Here is an 18146-nt window from a genome sequence, read left to right on the forward strand (position 1 = left end):
GACAAATAACCAAACCGTTTGTTAGTTGATTGAAAAATAATCGTAAACAATTATCAAGCATTTAAATAACATATAATACTAATTTACAACAAATTATACATCCTAAATCTCTTTCACATCAATTTTTATTTTGATGTTTTATTAGAAGTAATATTAACTACTGCGGAGCGGTTTCAAAAACATATTATAAATTTCAAATCGCAGTTCAATCTAAGCAGCAATTAGCAGGTGGATTAGTGTGGATTTAGAAGATCGATATAGATTGAGCACTATTTTACACAACTCTACTAGCATTGATAATTTTTGGATTAATTACATTTTGAATCTCCAAAGTATGCTATTTTTGTCATTTTTGTCTCTAATATTTAAATTATGTCAATTTAATTCACATTGTATAATTAAAGGACTAAAATGAGACAAAACTCATAATTACAAATGAAATTAACTAACGGTATTTTAGTTGATTATTAAAAAAATTCAACTGACATAGTGTGGGATAGAAGGCTCTTCCAATCCAAATGCAAGAAGGCTTGAATTCCACGCTGCCACATTCTAATTGCTTTTATTAAAGGATTGAGAGTAAGTAAATTGTACTTTAGATGCACCAAAACTACAAAGTTTCATGAACCTCATAGAAATACAGTTCTTTTTATCAAAATAAAAATTTTAAAAATAGAAATACAGTTGTTATTCACACACACCTTGAGCTTTAGGCCTAGGGTCTTGTCGGGTTTTTGCTTTGTTTCAATTCCAACCCATCCAAAGTGATATTTTCATTCTTAAAAAACAAAAAAGGAAAGAAAAAAAAAAGTTTATAGTTACTTTCTCAAGTCAAGTGTAACTGTATAAAACATCTACATGCTACTAGTATCTTCAAATTTTAAGGAGGATAATGGACAATCTTAATATTTTAGAAACATCCTTACTCTCAAAAGCTTAAACCATGATAACTAGGGGGCTGGCGGCATACTTTATTCCACATGATTTTTCCAGCGATGATTCTTATAAAAATCAATTGAAATGATTGTGGCACGAAATGTACTTCTATAATAATAGTATAAGAAATGTAAAAAATAATTGTGTGAGACAGATGCAACTTTTACATAAAGCATAATTTATTCAATAACTCTTGACTATGTTCTTTTAACAAAATAACTAACTGATGATTTTACCAAGTTCTTTCTTGGGAAAATGGTATCCCAACTCTAACCCATCAGGCAAAAAATATATTATTATTATTATTATTATTGAATCCAAGGGTTATATAACCAAACCAACTACATATATTTATAGAGATGACGATGAGTTTGGTATTGCCGCCTCAGATTTGATGTGAAAAATCTGGGATGATCAGAATAAGAGAACATTCATTTGTAAGAAGAGACTATTCGGAGAATTAAAAGTTTTGGCTTTTGGAGACATCAGATCAGGTTTTGATGTATAATTTGTTTTCGGCCTTCTTGTAAATGAAATTATATCATTACTTATCAAAACAACATGTGTTAGGGTATAGATAATAGAACTATAGTACACATTACATAGTGTTGCTGCGAGCGACGAGTCCTGGCAACATAAACATAATGATAATCACTCAGTGTACAGTTTTCATTTTTTTGTTTTAAACATAACTAGGGAGGACAACTAGGTTAATGCTAAGACGACCCGAACAATTTAGTGGAGCATTTGTCACATAATGACAACTAAAAATAATCTCAAGCCATCACAAAATCACATTATAAATACGTCAATGCAATGAATAATGAGCCATGTAACCAAGAAATAATCATTCATGTGATTGACTTGGAATTTTGGATCAGCACTAGCTCTATTTTCAAGTTTAAACAGTTGTAGTAGGCAACTTGCTTCTGATATTTTACATGTGATATATATCTCCATACAGGTACATTTTGATACAATAGCCCTGTTGCTAATATGTAATGTGGAGTTTTTACATCCACCATTACAAGCGTGCATGTAACTAGTCAAAACAACAGGGAATGTGAAGTGCAGAAAAAAGGATAAGATACTCAGACCTTATTTATTAGGGCACTCATTGGATTCCATCAGTTGCTGTGGCCTGCAGTGGCATATAATGATTGTAAGTGGCAGAACACAATGACAATAGTCAAATTAAAATGTCCACTCTTTTGAGTAACAATACAGAGCTTAAACAAAACATTGGTAACCTCCAAATAATGCACGAGTAGAGCTTTTACGTAAAACAATTCAGATAACGTTGGTAGGCACATAATTAGAAAGGAAAATCATGCATTTTTACAAAGCAAACAAATGTGCCAATCAGTCAGCAAATAAGGAAAATATCATGCAACATATCGGAAAGTGTAGTTTTAAAAAAAAAAAAAGAAAGTAATTTATGGTCATAATGAAGTAAACATAACAGCTTAGTGACAAATATGGAAACATTTCTAAGAGAATGAAGTATTGTTGCTTGCTCAAAATATAAGGTAAAATTCTTTCTTCTTAGTTAAGGACAAAATATGAGGTAAACATATTACTCAATTATAACAATGCCAAAAATTAGTATGGAAATATCGTTATTACTGTTTAGGATTTGAAAGAATTTTATGTGGTCTTGTACACCAATACAATTGTGGCCCCTTTACACAGCCTTAGGATTGCTAAATCTAGCACCAAAATGGAAACAGCAATAGTTGCATCTACTTACTACAACTCATACAACATTAAATCTCAATAGACATGTCATTCCACGTAACACCTATTCAAACAAGGGACACAGTGTAGTTCTTATCCATTCTTTAAGCCAAATAAGTAGGCATTCTTTAAGCTCTTTCTCTTTTGGTAACCTAATTCAAAAGAAATTCTAATCACATAATTCAATAAAGTTACATACACAAAATTTTCCCGAAAATCCAGAATGTATTTCCTTATGATGAATAGTAATTAAGTACAAAGTACAGCTCCCAGCGTGACATTAATTTTCCAGTTGCAAATTATTCCTTTTTGTGCTCAAGACATATTTCATTATAGAAGCCTTCCATATCTCCTATACACAATCTTGTGGAAGTAAAAATCAAGGACCATCAAGAACTCCAACACAATTGTAACCATTTAAAAGATTACTTGTTCAGATAGAAATGAACTGAAATTTAAAATAATGAGTGCATGGTCACCTAGAGGAAAATTTCCGACCAAAACTGTTGAATATTTCTTCCTTTTGTTGTAACAACTATCCAAGAAAATATATATATTTTTGTTATAAAAAAATAAAAATAAAAAAAGGAAAGGAAAAGAAAACAAAAGGACTTGCAATTGATAGTCGGTGGCCATATCTATCAATAAAATTGTTCACAATGTTAATTTTCATTTTTTCAAAACATAACTTAATTTAAATAGTCAGAGAGATATACCAAATTGATGAGTGACTCATACCAAGCCCATTGCAAGTAAGTATCATCCCTTTAAATCTGGTTAGATACTCCTGTATTGAAGTGGAAAGACATCCCAAATAATTAGGATGCATCACAGAAGAATCACACAAACAAAGTGAATTAAAGCAGGTTGACAAATCTAAGCCTGATGATACAATGGAAATTCTTACTCGCAAAGTGTACTTATCAATCTCATAGTTTCCAGTTATATCATAGTTAAGTCGCTTGGCAGGATCACTTAACACTGCAAAAGAACCATACGCCATCAAAACTATAAATATTAGTACAGAATCTACATGAAGGGAAATAAAGAAGCTCTAAACAAAAAAGAAACAATGATTGTGAAAGGGTTAGTTTCGGTTTATGGTAATTAGTCTGAATTAAATTTTAGCAGCTTATTAATCTGAATTATCAGAAGGCAAATTCTGCTTTTAGGGACTAGTAGCTTCCACTGTGGCCCAAAATATGCTTCACCCATAAATATAACGAGCATTCAATTTATGAAACGGAGGTTAGATGTCAATAACTCAACATACCAATACAAAAAAATAAAAATAAAAACTTGAAATCCAAATACCAAATGAGCAAGGACTGTCAATTCTAGATACATGAACCAATCTTTAAAGTCTTAATGTCCATTCACCAAGCCACACATTTGAGAACTAAAAAATATGGAACTCTGAAGTGTTTATATTCCATAACCTAGCCACCAACTGAACATGGGGATTGACATAATTATAGTAAGGCCACATGCATGGTGTAAAACTGGGAATCTAGACCTTTGTGCTTTTGAAACACTACAAAAGAATTACTTACATATATATATATATATATTAATAGAATATAAAATTAAACAAATATAAAAAAAAAAAAAATGGACAAGAATTACCAGTGTAAGCCTCATTGATCTGTTGAAATTTTGCAGTAACAGCATTGTCACCCTTGTGTTTGTCAGGATGCCATTTCTGTTACATAATAATAGAATGCAAGACCATGTAATTTCCAATAATGTACTATAATTTAAATCAGGAAAAGTAGAAGTGCGATTAGAATATGCCATCAGTTACCAAGAAAAGATGGAAAACTAACCAGTGCCAGTTTCCTGTAATTCAACTTAATCTTCTCATCAGTTGCATCATAATCTACCTCCAAAACTTTGTAATAATCCTTCAAATGAGTAAGAATTTCCCCTCAGATATCCATCAAAGCATACCTAATAATCAAATAAAATAAATCCTACTGACCCAAAAAAAAAAAAAAAAAGGATTGAGCTAAAACCCAGGGTTTAGGACACAGATTTAAATATGCCATTAATATAACCAAATAACATGTATGGAAATCTTGTAACAGTAAATCTCACTTACATACAACATGTGCTATCATAAATGGGTTCTGCCAAGAGATCTTGTAAGCAACCAAATAACTTTAGGTATGTTGTTTTTATATAAAAAATTAATTATTTTTCTTTAAAATAGTCCTCAACGTGTCCTTAACGTGTCCCCAGCGTGTCTCTATGTGTCCATAGCATGTCTCTACGTGTCCGTAGCGTGTCCCAAGTGTCCAACACGTGTCCAGAGCATGCCTGGCACGTGTCCATGTCCGACATGTGTCGGACACTCGTACGTGACCTTCGAAGAGGTGTACGTGCTTCATAGATTGAAAATAGTGGATATAACATGATGTGTTTACTCACCAAACCAACATTGTTCTCAATGTTTCTCCAGTGCACGCTTTTCATTCTCTTGAATAATAACTGTAATTTTGGAGGTTTATTTTTCAAAAACATATAAAATAAAATCAAGGTTTTATTACACTTGTAACCTTTGTAGTTTGATTTAAATTTCACTAGTCCCTATAGTTTGTAATTGAACAATTTCGTCATTACACTTCAAGTGTAGTTTCAATTTGGTCCTTCTATCTAAATTTCTATTAATTTTGTCTTCGTGTATACCTCAAAAAATTGACAAGTGTCTCAAAATTGTTAATTTTAATCTCCAATTTGGATGAAAGGACCAAATTGAAACTAGACTTAAAAGTGCAGATGACCAAATTGTTCACATTGAAACAATAGGAACTAAAGTGAAATTTGAGTAAAACTAGAGAGGTGAAAAGTATAATTAGCCCCAAAATTAATTTAAAATGTTTTTTTCTCGAAAAATTACCACCCAAAAAAAACCTAGCGTAAAATTTTTTTTAATAAAAAGGAGGATATTTTAAAATTACATTAATAAAAAGTAAAAACTTGGGCCTTGTTTGGTTTGTGTTTCTCAAAAAATTTTGAGAAAAATTCTCTACAAATAAGTTTTCAAAAGTAGTCAAACCAAACAAATTTTCCCAAAATTTTTTTCCAAAACTTGTTTGGTTTACAAGTTTTCCAAACAAATCTCTCTCTCATACACATCAAATCAATCACTTTTTTCAAAACTCTCTCTCAAAATAATTTTTCAAAACATCTTTTGAAAAAAAACCAAACCAAACAAATTTTCGTACTTTTTATCTCAAAACATGTTTATCAAATACAAACCAAACAAGCCCTTGGTTTTTTTGTTTTTTTGTTTTTTGAAAATTCAAGGTATCTCTTGCCCAACCCAGCCCCATTGGGCCCGAGTTATCACACATCTGGATAATCAAGAAATAATTGCTGGAGGCCCTCAAGTTAACAACAAAGAAAACCTCCAGTGGCTCCTTGCAGGACTCAAAGTCGACCGGGCAAATCTAATTGATTGAGTTTCAGAACTTGTTTTCTATTTCTTTTTCTTTTTTTCTTTCGAAAAATTAGAAACTAGTTTATCAAAAAAGATATTTTGAATTTTTAAAAATTATTTATGTCCCACAAAAACAGAAAACCATATGAAAATAATGAGTTTTTTAGGAAATTAGTTTTTGAAAAACTTCAAAAAATAGATTCTAAAACTCAACTAAATAGTTTATGTTGGTAACGCATCCCTATCCAAGTTCCTAAACATTCAACATGGCCTACCTAAGCATAAAGGAAACAATTATTAAAAGCCTCCTTTTATTCTTTTTTGCCCCTCCTCTCTCTTTCTCTTCCCTCTCCTGCCTCCACCACCGGCCACCACTCCCTCGCCCTCCCCCAACCACCCAAGCACCTCCCCCTCTATAACTAGGGGAGTAACTTGGATGGGCTCAATTTGAGCAACCCAAGCCCAACTTGAAATTTTGTAGTGCTTGGTCAACATATTTTTTAATTCAATTTAAGCATGGGCAAACATTCAAAAACCTAACGGGCTTGGACAAAGATGCGAGCAATCCAAGCAACCCGAAGCCAGAATTGTATTTATATATAAAATATAAATATACTTATAAATTATTAGCTTTTGGAATGATGTAAAATAATCGGAACCATTAGAACAAATGTGTTATATATATATATATATATATATATAGCATAATATCATATACACAGGTCACACAACACAAAACCTTACCCAATCCTTTCTCATTCGGAAATGACAAGGATCACCATAGCAGCACATCAGTTCCTCAATTTTTATTTCTCTCCTTTTTGTCTCACTTATTCTATAAATTATTTTTTATGATGTTATTAATGATTTTATTAAAAAAAAAATGTTAATAAAGTCTAACTTTTAACAAATTAATCAACCTAATTGCCAAAAAAAAAAAAAATAACCCTCAAATTTAAGGGCAATTCAAACCTAGCTCGAGTTCAATATATTATGCACAGGTCAGGTTTGGGAAAATAGGTTCAGGTTGTAAGTAGGTCTTGGACAGGCTGGTGTAGACACCCCATTTTGACCGGCCCTAAGACTTGGGCCCTTTCTTTTAATTACCCGATGATGAAAATAAGACTATGTTTCTCACATAATTCTTAGTAAGAAAAGATGAAATTTGTGCTTCATTTCTAATCCTAAGCTTGTTTTGGCCAAGTGCTTAAGTTCATTTCAAAACTCTCTTTCAAAACTTTCTTTTCGCGCTTTGTTCTGAATATTTTCGTAGTGTTTCGAGATTCATTTTTAAATTTCAAAATAAGACTTTTTCTGAAAAAATTGAGCAAAGAACATTGTGGAAATAAGAGAAAAGGATAATAATTCTGTCGAAAAATCCTATTTCGAGCAAAATAGTCAGCCACGACCAACTTTTTTGGCCGGCTGGCTGCAAGATTTTTTGGCCGGCTAGCCAATAAATTGGCCGGCCGGCTAATTTGCCCAAAAGCAGGGTAGTTTCGGCAGAATTCCTATTGAAAGCGTGTGAGTCATGCCATTTCAGATCTTTTGTTGATACATTCACGCACGAGATACACACCCACCCCCTCCATTATCCTCTATTGTCCTCCATTGTCAAAAGGGAGATTGTTTTCTTCCCAAAAGGTGGCATCCGTTTCAACCACCCTTGTCATCCCACCAACCTTGTCTCCCACCTCCTTGATTGAGCCTGCATTCATTATCTATATAGAGGGTCAGAATGTAAAGAATGGAATTTGAAAGAAAAATGAATTAAGAGAAGAGGAGAGATAGGGAGAAAAAGAGAGAACTTGAAGCTTTGAACCAAAACTTCCTTTTCTTCAACATACACTGATATACCAAGTTCCATATATCAAAACCATCCCAAGAATTCTGATATAGCCAAATTCTAAGAGCTTTGATTAAAAGAGAATGAGTGTTGTTAAAAAGAGAGAAAAATAGTGTTGTATAACTTCCCCCCCCCCCCCCCCCTCCTCCCCCCCACACACTGTTAAACAACCTAAAAACACCATTCTAACAAGAATTTTGAATTTTCAAATTAAGGTTTGGGAACACACTTCCCAAACTTGAGGGTGATCAAAAGGAAGTTTAGAAATCAAGTCCTTTCTTTGAAAGGTGAATTTTGCACACTTTTCATTTTCTTGTATTTCTTGCATTTTCTTTCTTCTATTGCTTTTCTTTCTTTGATTTCATGTTATAAACCTGTTGTAAGCTAACTAGAAGTGGTTAGTTGATCCACTTGCATATTTTTCGTTTGTTTTTCTGCTGTTTGAAGCAAAACAGAGTTTTGGCCTGGCCTGGCCTAGCCTGATTGGCTGCAGCCTCCCGACGTTGAGCAGAACAGTCTCCGATGGTCACCGAGGCCCCCTGTAGATTCTACTTCTATTGTTTTTATTTTAATTAGAGAGAGTTTGTGAAGACATTTTGTTGTAATATTTTTATTCATTTCCTCCCTTATTCGGATTTGTAATATTCCAAAGATGTAATAATTTCCCACTCCCGTTTCTTTCTATCCCGTTCTTTTATTTGTTTTCCTTATCTGCACATATGTAATATATATGCTTGTCATCATATCCATACTTTGCATCCATGCTTCATGTCTTAAGATTCGGCTAAATTTGCATTTGTGGGTTTAATCGTTTATTATGTGATTTTGTGCGCTACCTCATGTCTTGAGATGATTCACATGTCATATAATAGAAGCCGGATCTTTAATTGCATTTCATGAGTGAATTGCATTAGGATCTTATATACAGGATCATGCATGTTTTTACTAACTTTGTTTTGTAATTGTTTGCGGGACTATATGCTTATTTGATATAACTCTATGCATGCCAGTGGTTGAAGGTTGTGTTGTTTAATTTGAAATAAACTTGATTTTCATGATTGTACTATTCAAAACATTTTCAAAATAATGAAATCAAATTGTTCCAAAATAAATGACACAGTCTATATTTATTTGCTTCATATAGTAAATTTTAGAATTTATTAATAATCAGAATATGAACATATAAAATTAATAAAAATAATATCATGGCTTAATAGAGGCCGACCTTTTGATCGGGTGAGCGGAGGTGCTCAATTAATGACCTTCCCTTCTCATACCTAAGGTTTCGAGCCAAGCATTCTTGGTTACGACAAACAGTGACCTTGGCACAAGTCACTGGTTTCCTAATTTTTCCGAAAACATTATGTGGCGACTCTGAGATCTGATGACGCAATCCATTTCTAGCAAATATTTTTGCAATAAAAATATATTTTCTATAAAGTTGCCAAATCTAGACTCTCATCTATGTTTCACATTGCACTTGTGAGACTAGATCAAAGAAATTGAGGGTTAACGCGCTAGGGAAACCCCCAGGCGATGTTACAACTAGGCTACTCTCAGTACAACTCAAGTAGATTTTGGGCAACCTCTCAACTTGATCGAACTTGCCTGAGTTGCACCCTTACCCGTCACCCCAGTAGCACATCTCCAGTACCCTATGCCAATCCCCAACCCCCATCCCAATCGACCACCCCCCACCATACCACTGTCAAATCTAACTACAACCACAACCACCATTCTCTATCACAATCACCCAATGGGAGAGAGAGAGAGAGAGAGAGAGAGAGAGAGAGATTACATATTCAGGGGGGGAGCAAGCAACAATAATGGAGCTACCAATGGACATGGTGGCAGGAAGGCGAAGGCGTAGTGTTGGAAGACGCAGTGATGTAGTTTAGATTGCTGCTACATACAGGGTGAGAGAGTGAGAGTATGCTTTGGTGAGATAAAAAGGAAGAGGAAGGGTGTGGGGGGTAGGTGGCTAAGGTAGGCTGGCAATGGAAAGAGAGAGAGAGGAATTTCATTTTTTGCAATTATTTTATAAATGGGCATTTATTCATAAATCTCTCTTCACCTACTTATGTTCTACATAGTCCAAATTATTTTCTTATGTTCCAATAAGTCCTATGGATGATATAGTTATCAAAATACCTCGAATAATAATATTCACATTGACAGTGTGAATATTCCGTGATGTGAATATTCACATTGTTGATGTGAATATTCACATTGTTAATGTGAATGTTCATACCGTCCATGTAAACATTCATACTGTAATATATGAATGTTCACATCACTAAGTCGCTAAGCGTTTAAAAAATATTTGTAAGGGTAAAATTGTTCATAAAATATCTCAAATATGAGAATTAGTATTTGGTGGATCAAATGTCCAAATAATAAAACTTATTGGAATACAAGAATATGTTATAAACTAATGGAATACAAGTACTTAAAAAAGGATTTCCTAATAAATCTCTCTTGTATTAAATTTCCATTCCTAGTGTAATTAAAAAATATTATTTAAAATATTCTTCATATTTTTGTGAGTTTTTACTCCAAATTTTAATTTTATGTAATTTTTCCATTTTTGATAAGCTTTTTTTTCCATTATATGCATAATATTAAAAAATAATGTGATAAAAGGCAAACTGTGGGAGCCATGGCAAGTGGTAGGGTTGGAGGTGGGGGGCAGGCGGCAGCAAAATGGTTTTGGCGGTGTTTGGCAATGGCAGCAAGCAGTAAGAATGTTATGTATTGTGGGAAGAGGTGGACTGAGGGTCTAAGGGGAGGATATGACATTTTGTTGGTGATACAATTACAAACAATTATCAACGGCTGTCACCATAGACTGGTGCAGGTGCTCAAAAACTCAAGGCAAACTGTTCAATGAAAGGAATGGAGATTTTAGCAGCACCAGGATTAATTTCTGGTAGCACAGGCAATATAGCCCATATTGGAAAATAAATGGATTTTTACTTCAAATGAATTTTTATTTATTTTTTATTTATTTTTTTATTTTTTATTTTATTTTATTTTTTTTAAAAATTCAATCATGCAACTCCGCCGGGGTTGTTAACAACTCCGCCGGTCCCAAGCCCAGGTTAAGGAGGAGGGTTGTGTGTTAGGTAGCCGACAGCCAACACGTAAAAAGCCGCTCGGATCCCTTATGAAAATGAATCCTACTTTGAATCATTTAAATGCTAGGTCGTTCCCCTCAAGTGACGCGTTGCGCCTACCTCCGGGTGTTTCGAAAAGTGAGCAAGAGGCGCCGCATCGACGCATGGGTGCGATGAAAAATGGGCAAAGATTTCTGCGTTTTTCTGGACGAATGCGGGTAAAGAAGCTAGTCCATGACTATAGGTTTAGGGTAGCAACTTGGAATATAGGAACCTTAACTGGTAGGACGATGGAATTGGTAGATGTTATGATTAGGAGAAGAGTTAGTATAGCTTGCATGCAAGAAACTAAGTGGACGGGAGAAAAAGCTAAGAAAATTGAGGATACTGGTTTTAAACTTTATTATAGTGGTAAGGATAGACGCAGGAATGGGGTAAGAATCATAATTGCCAAGGGTCTTGTGAAAAGTGTGGTGGCGGTCACTAGGAAAGGAGATAGGATTATGCTAGTTAAACTAGTTATTGGAGGGAATATAGTGAACATTATTAGCGCTTATGCCCTTCAAGTAGGATTAGATGATCAGACTAAGAGGGATTTTTGGGAGCAAATGGATGAGATCTTACAGGAGATACCCGTAGGAGAGAACCTGGTTATAGGTGGAGATTTTAATAGCCATGTGGGCATAGATAAACTAGGTTATGAAAGGGTGCATGGTGAATACGGTTTTGGTGACAGAAATGAGGCTGGAGAGAGAATCTTAGATTTTGCGTTGGCTTCTAACCTGGTGGTGGCCAATACTATGTATAAGAAGAGGGAGGAGCATTTGATAACCTTTAAGAGTGGATTAGTTAAGAACTAAATAGATTACTTCTTAGTGAGAAAAGTGGACTACCTAAAATGCAATGATTGTAAGGTGATTCTTGGAGAGAGTCTGGTCTCTCAACATAGGATTTTGGTACTAGATTTATGTTTTAGAGGGCAACACCAAGCTAGGAAGGATGGTGGGCGTCGTAGGATGAGATGGTGGGACCTAAAAGGGGATAAACTAGAAATATTTAAGAATCGAATGGATAAGGAAGGTACTTGGGACTTAGAAGGTGATGCTAACACTATGTGGAATTGAATGGCCAATTGTATGAGGAGAATCTCAAGGGAAGTGCTTGGAGAGTCGAAAGGAACGGGACCCAGCTCTAAGGAAACTTGGTGGTGGAGGGAAGAGATTCAAGCGGTAGTTAAGGCAAAAAAAGAGTGCTTTAAAAAGTGGCAGAAGGATAGAACTGAGGAAAACTTTAAGAGCTATAGATTGGCTAATAAGGAGGTCAAGAAAGTAGTGAGAGAGACTAAGTTGAAAGCTTATGATGACCTATACACTAGACTAGATAGTAAGGAGGGAGAGAAGAGGGTATACAAACTTGCTAAGATACGGGAGAGGAAAACAAGAGATTTTAATCAATTAAAGTGCATCAAGAGTGAGGATTCTAAGGTATTGGTGAACGATGATGAGATTAAGGAAAGATAGAAGAATTATTTTGAGAAACTGTTAAATGAGGAACATGGAAGTATGACAATAGGGGCAGAAATAGCCACTAATACGATAAACCAAGACTATAGGTTCTATCGCAGGATTAGGAACTTTGAAGTAGAGATTGCACTTAAGAAGATGAAATCAAATAAGGCATTAGGACTCGATGATATCCCTATTGAAGGTTGGAAGTGTTTGGGTAAAAAAAGAGTTGCTTGGTTGACTAGGTTGTTTAGCAAAATTTTGTTGACTAGGAACATGCCAGATGAGTAGAGGAAGAGTATTTTAGTGCCAATCTATAAAAATAAAGGTGATGTCCAGAATTGTAACAACTATAGAGGAATCAAACTAATGTGTCATATAATGAAAGTGTGGGAGAGGGTGATGGAACGCCGATTGCGAGACATTACAGAGGTGTCAGAGAATCAATTTGGGTTTATGCCCGGTAGGTCAACAATGGAAGCGATCTATCTTTTGAGGAGAGTAATAGAAAAGTATAGAGAAAAGAAAAGAGACATTCATATGGTGTTTATCGACCTTAAGAAAGCATATGACAGAGTGCCCCGAGATATAATATGGTAGGTGTTAGAGAAGAAAGGAGTGACAAAAGGCTACATTGACGTGATTAGGGACATGTATGAAGGGGGGTGACCACTATTAGATCGCCAGCTGGAGAGACAAATGAATTTCCTATCACTGTAGGGTTACACCAAGGATCTACCTTAAGTCCTTATCTTTTTGCTTTAGTTATGGACGAGTTGACAATAAATATTCAGGATGACGTGTCATGGTGTATGCTTTTTGTAGATGATATTGTGTTAGTGGATGAGACTAGAGAAGGAGTTAACACAAAGTTGGAGATTTTGAGAAAAGCTCTTGAATCTAAAGGATTCCGGATAAGCAGAACTAAGACAGAGTACATGGAGTGTAAATTTAGTAACAGTAACAATGAAAGCAGAGGAGAAGTGAAGATTGAGAACCAAGAACTGCCTAAGAGTGAACATTTTCGTTATTTAGGGTCGATTATCACAACAGCGGAAGAGATTGATGAAGATGTGGCCCATAGGATTAAGGCGGGATGGTGTAAGTGGAGAAGTGCGTTTAGGGTATTGTGCGATAAACGAATACCCACTAAACTAAAAGGTAAGTTTTATAGAACGGCTATTAAACCAGTTATGTTGTATGGGACGGAGTGTTGGGCAACCAAGAAATAACATGTAGATAAGATGAGTGTGGCTGAGATGAGGATGCTAAGGTTGCTAAGGTGGATGTGTGGTAAGACTAGACAAGACAGCATTAGGAATGAGTGTATTCGGGAATGGGTAGGAGTAGCACCGATAGAAGATAAGTTAAGAGAGAATCGTTTGAGATGGTTTGGTCATATTCAACGGAGACCAACAGAGGCAGTAGTGAAGAGATGCGATGCTGTAACGGTAGATGGAAGTGTTAGGAGACGGGGTAGGCCTAGATTAACGTTGACTAGCGTTATAAATATAGATATGAATCTACTTAATTTGACTAATGAAATGGCCTATTATAGGGCCGCGTGGAGAAGGAGGATTCATGTAGCCGACCCTATTTGATGAGACTTAAGGCTTGGTTTGGTTTGATTTTTAAATTCAATCATGCCATATGATTTGTGTTATGGGGGATTTATGAGTAACTCAGAAAACAAAAAGATCTGGGATTTTAATTTTGGTTCTTTCCATTTGTTTCTTGGTAAGCCTATAGAGACACTTTAACAAGAAAATGGGCAAAAACAACACGAAGGGTGCACCAAGGTAATGCTCACAATGAAACATTAACAGTAACTCACTTCCAAACAAAGCACCACCACATTTAGATATATTCATGATTCTAAAAACCAACCAATCGATCACAGAGAAACATACCCACAAAATTGAATAACAAGGAGACCAAACGTAAACCCTAGAATCAGAGATGTGCATTTAATCCACAAGTACATGAAAAAATTAGGAAACAAACAAATACCCAGAAAAGCAGAGGGAATTGGGAGAGAGAGAGAGAGAGAGTACCCTGCAGGAACTGGTCTCCTCATTGCCTTCCATATATCTACCCATACATATGTACACATACAATGCTACAATGAGGAGTAGAATAACAAAAAGGGATTGTCTGCACAATACTTCATTTGATTGATGAGGAAAACGTGCATATATATATATATATATATATAGAGAGAGAGAGAGAGAGAGAGAGAGAGAGAGAGAGAAGCAGACAGAAGATCAGTATTCAGTTGGATAAAAATCTTCAAATGGGTGTGTGGGCTAATATTAATCAAACAAAAATGAATAATTAGAAAAATGGAATTTGCAGGGAAAGAAATGGAAAATAAAAACAAGGGTTTGGTTGTGAAAAATGGGTTGTTTAGGAATTTCCCAAGGCTGCTAACAAATATTAAAAAACGAGAAGAAGGAAGAAGAACAAGATGACAATGAGTTCTCTCTCTGTACCACGCACAAACACCATAATCCACCACAATTGCGTTGGATTCCAGATTCGTCAACCCCCTAAAAAAAATAAAAATAAAAATAAATTCCTTTTTTTTCTTTTCCTATGGACGTTCCGTTTTACAAATACTCCCTCCGTTCCAAAATAATGATTCCTTTTGGGGAATTTAATTTTTTTTGGTAGTACAATTATTACATTTGAAAAAAGTTAATTTTTCAAAATTATCCTTTTGATAGTACATTTTTTGGGAATATCAATGCATAATTGTACTTTTTATGTTGTTTATTAATTTAAAAGAAAGTTAAAATAGGAAATTTATATTATTTTTGTACTTGATTTTTGAAGATGGACTAATATTTTGAGACAATGAAAAATGGAATAAGGGATTAATATTTTGGGACGAATGGAGTAATGAAAAATATTGGACATCACATCCTCATACTGAGCGTTTGTCATCTTCTTAAAAAATTAATTTCACGCATGACACTGTGTGGATATTTGCAATGATGGAATCAGAATTTCATTATTAGAGAAGTTAAAAGGGAAATAATTTTTTTTATCATATACACAAAATACACACACACACACACATATATATATATATATGAGATTTTTTTTAGGTGTGTCTTGCATATGATATGCAAGGCAATTACGCTCTTTCTATTTTGCATTTACACCTTTTATGTATTTGGTTTTTTGAAAGTCTACATATTGGTGACCTGCTAAACGGGTCATTTGCAAGTAAATTAATTAAATAATATAATATATTAATAATTTCATAAAAGGTCTTAAAAGATGTAAAATGTGAAAATATTTTCTGAAATGGGTGTAAACTTTCACAAAATGGTGTAAGGTATAAACTTTCAGGAAAATGTGTAAACCTTTAGAAAATGGTGCAAGTGTTTTGACGAATAGGTATGAACTTTCAGAAATTGGTGCAAACTTTCACAAAATGGTGTAAGTATTTTGACGAAAAGGTATAAGTTTAGAAAAAATTTCAGAAAATGTGTAATGTTTCAGAAAAAGTGTAAAATTTAGTTTAGTGTAAATTTTATCAACAAATAACAGTTTAGTCGCTGGGTCTGTTTGGTAACGTTTACGTTTTCAATTTATATTTACAAAAATCTTATAAACTGGTTTTTGTTTATTTTTTGTTTATTTTTAGAAAAACATAAACTACAAACGCGTTTGGTAATTGACCAAATGTTTAAAAAAAATTAAAAAAATAAAAAAGTGAGAGAAATGGCAAGTGGTAGAAAGTGGCGGCGGAAGACGGTGGTGGAAAGTGGTGACGGTGGGTGGTGGGTAGCGGGTGGTGACGGGTGGGTGGGTGACGGTGGCGGGTGGTGGGTGGTAGCGAGTGGGTGGTGGTAGTGGTGGTGGTGGCGGTAGATGGGTGGCGGATGGCGGGTGGTGGCAGGTGGGTGGTGGTGACGGGTGGTGGTGGTAGTGGGTGGGTGGGTGGGTGGGTGGGTGACAGTGGCGGGTGGTGGGTGGTAGCGAGTTGGTGATGGTGGTAGGTGGCAGGTGGCGGGCGATAGGTGGTGGTGGTAGGCGGGTGGCGGTGGGTGGGTGGCGGGTGGTGATTGGTGGTTGGGTGGGTGACGGTGGCGGGTGGTAGGTGGTAGCGAGTGGGTGGTGGTAGCGGGTGGTGGCAGGTGGGTGGCAGATGGCGGGTGGTGATGGGTGGTGGCCGGTGTGTGGTGGTGGCGGGTAAGTGGCGGGTGGTGATGGTGGTTGGGTGGGTGACGGTAGCGAATGGTGGGTGGTGGTGGCAGGTAGGTGGCGGATGGCGGATAACGGGTGGTGACGGGTAGGTGACGGGTGGTGGTGGTAGTAGGTAGGTGGGTGACGGTGGCGGGTAGTAGCGAGTGGGTGGTAGTGGTGGTGGTGGTGGGTGGTAGGTGGTAATGGCAGGTGGGTGGCAGGTGGGTGGCGGGTAGGTGGTGGGTGATGGTGGTGGTGGTGGTGGTAATGGTTATGCTATGGTGGGTGGTGGGTAGTGGGTGGTTGGTGGTGGCTAGTGATGGTGGGTGGCTGGTAGTGGCAGGTGGTGGATGGTGGTGGCAAGTGTATGATGAGTGGTGGTGGCGGGGGTTGGATGGTAGTGGCGAGTGGATGGCAAGTGGGTGGTGGTGGCAGGCGGTGGGTGGTGAGTGGTGGTGGTGGTGGTGGCGGAAGACGGTGGTAGAAAATGGTGGTAGGTGGTGGCTAGTATTGGGTGGTAAAAAAAAAAAAAAAACTGAAAACTAAAAATGGAAACACATTTTTTGAGTTTATATTTTTTGGCCAAATTTATAAACTGAGACCACTGATTTATAAATAAAAAATTTACCAAACAAGTTTTTATTTGACTTTTTAAAATTTTTGTAAATATAAACAGAAAACTGAAAACGTAAATGTTACCAAACGGCATCTAAAGGTTTGAAATTTTATTACCATCGGCCCCCCTCTTCTCTGTTTCCCACCAACACTTTCTCTGTTCTCTCTCACACGCACACAGAATAGTCACCTCCACGGCCATCGCCGCTGTCGCAAATCAAAGGTTTTTTTCTCTCTCGCTATCGATCTTGGTCTCTCTCTGTCGATGTCGGCCTATTCTCCGTCGATGTTGGTCTCTCTCTGTCGATCCCTGTCTATCTCGGTCTGTCTCCAGCGATCTTAGTCTGTCTGTGTCCTTGTCGGTTTCTTCTCTGTCGATTTCGGTCCCTCTCTGTCGATCTCGTCTGGCTGTCTCTGCCGATCACTGTCCATTTAGGTCTCTATGTCTATCGATCTCAGTCTATCTCTCTCTCTCTGTCTGTCCCTTGCTCTATATTAAAAACGATTCTCTTTTACATTGACATACTTGGTTGGATTTGGACTTGGAGTCGCTATTTGAAGCCCTCCCAAACTCGTCTTCTCTGAAACGGACTTCTACTTAGAGAAAGACCAAGCCCTCTGAAACGCCCTTCTCTCTCACATTGCCATTATTTGAACAAGACAAATACAGTTTGATTGGGTTTTAGGAACTTACACGTTTTGTGAAAAACGAAACTTACACATTTTGCGAAGTTACTTATATCTCTTGTGAA

The 18146-nt window shown here is 36.2% G+C and overlaps 1 protein-coding gene across 10 annotated transcripts; it reads right to left on the reverse strand.

Moving 5' to 3' along the window:
- Window positions 1–532: 532 nt before the first annotated feature.
- Window positions 533–15164, reverse strand: LOC114276822 (Chaperone DnaJ-domain superfamily protein). 10 transcript variants are annotated; one of them, XM_082885945.1, is made up of 8 exons: window positions 5104–7541; window positions 4500–4577; window positions 4300–4375; window positions 3581–3654; window positions 3390–3460; window positions 3153–3208; window positions 2034–2077; window positions 1098–1563 (listed from the first exon to the last, which is right to left on the reverse strand). In XM_082885945.1, exons 1-7 carry the CDS (start codon window positions 5194–5196, stop codon window positions 2064–2066), a joined length of 462 nt encoding a protein of 153 aa, XP_082742071.1. In that variant the 5' UTR covers window positions 5197–7541; the 3' UTR covers window positions 1098–1563; window positions 2034–2063. The 10 variants fall into 10 exon arrangements, with proteins under 10 accessions (XP_082742083.1, XP_082742075.1, XP_082742071.1 ...); XM_028218662.2 differs by lacking the exons at window positions 1098–1563; window positions 5104–7541 and adding exons at window positions 7699–7823; window positions 14637–15152 and having other exon boundaries at window positions 1770–2077; XM_028218661.2 differs by lacking the exons at window positions 1098–1563; window positions 5104–7541 and adding exons at window positions 7699–7836; window positions 14637–15152 and having other exon boundaries at window positions 1770–2077.
- Window positions 15165–18146: the final 2982 nt, after the last annotated feature.

Source organism: Camellia sinensis, chromosome 1, assembly GCF_055761805.1.
Source record: "Camellia sinensis isolate YWXY chromosome 1, ASM5576180v1, whole genome shotgun sequence".
NCBI lineage: Eukaryota > Viridiplantae > Streptophyta > Magnoliopsida > Ericales > Theaceae > Camellia > Camellia sinensis.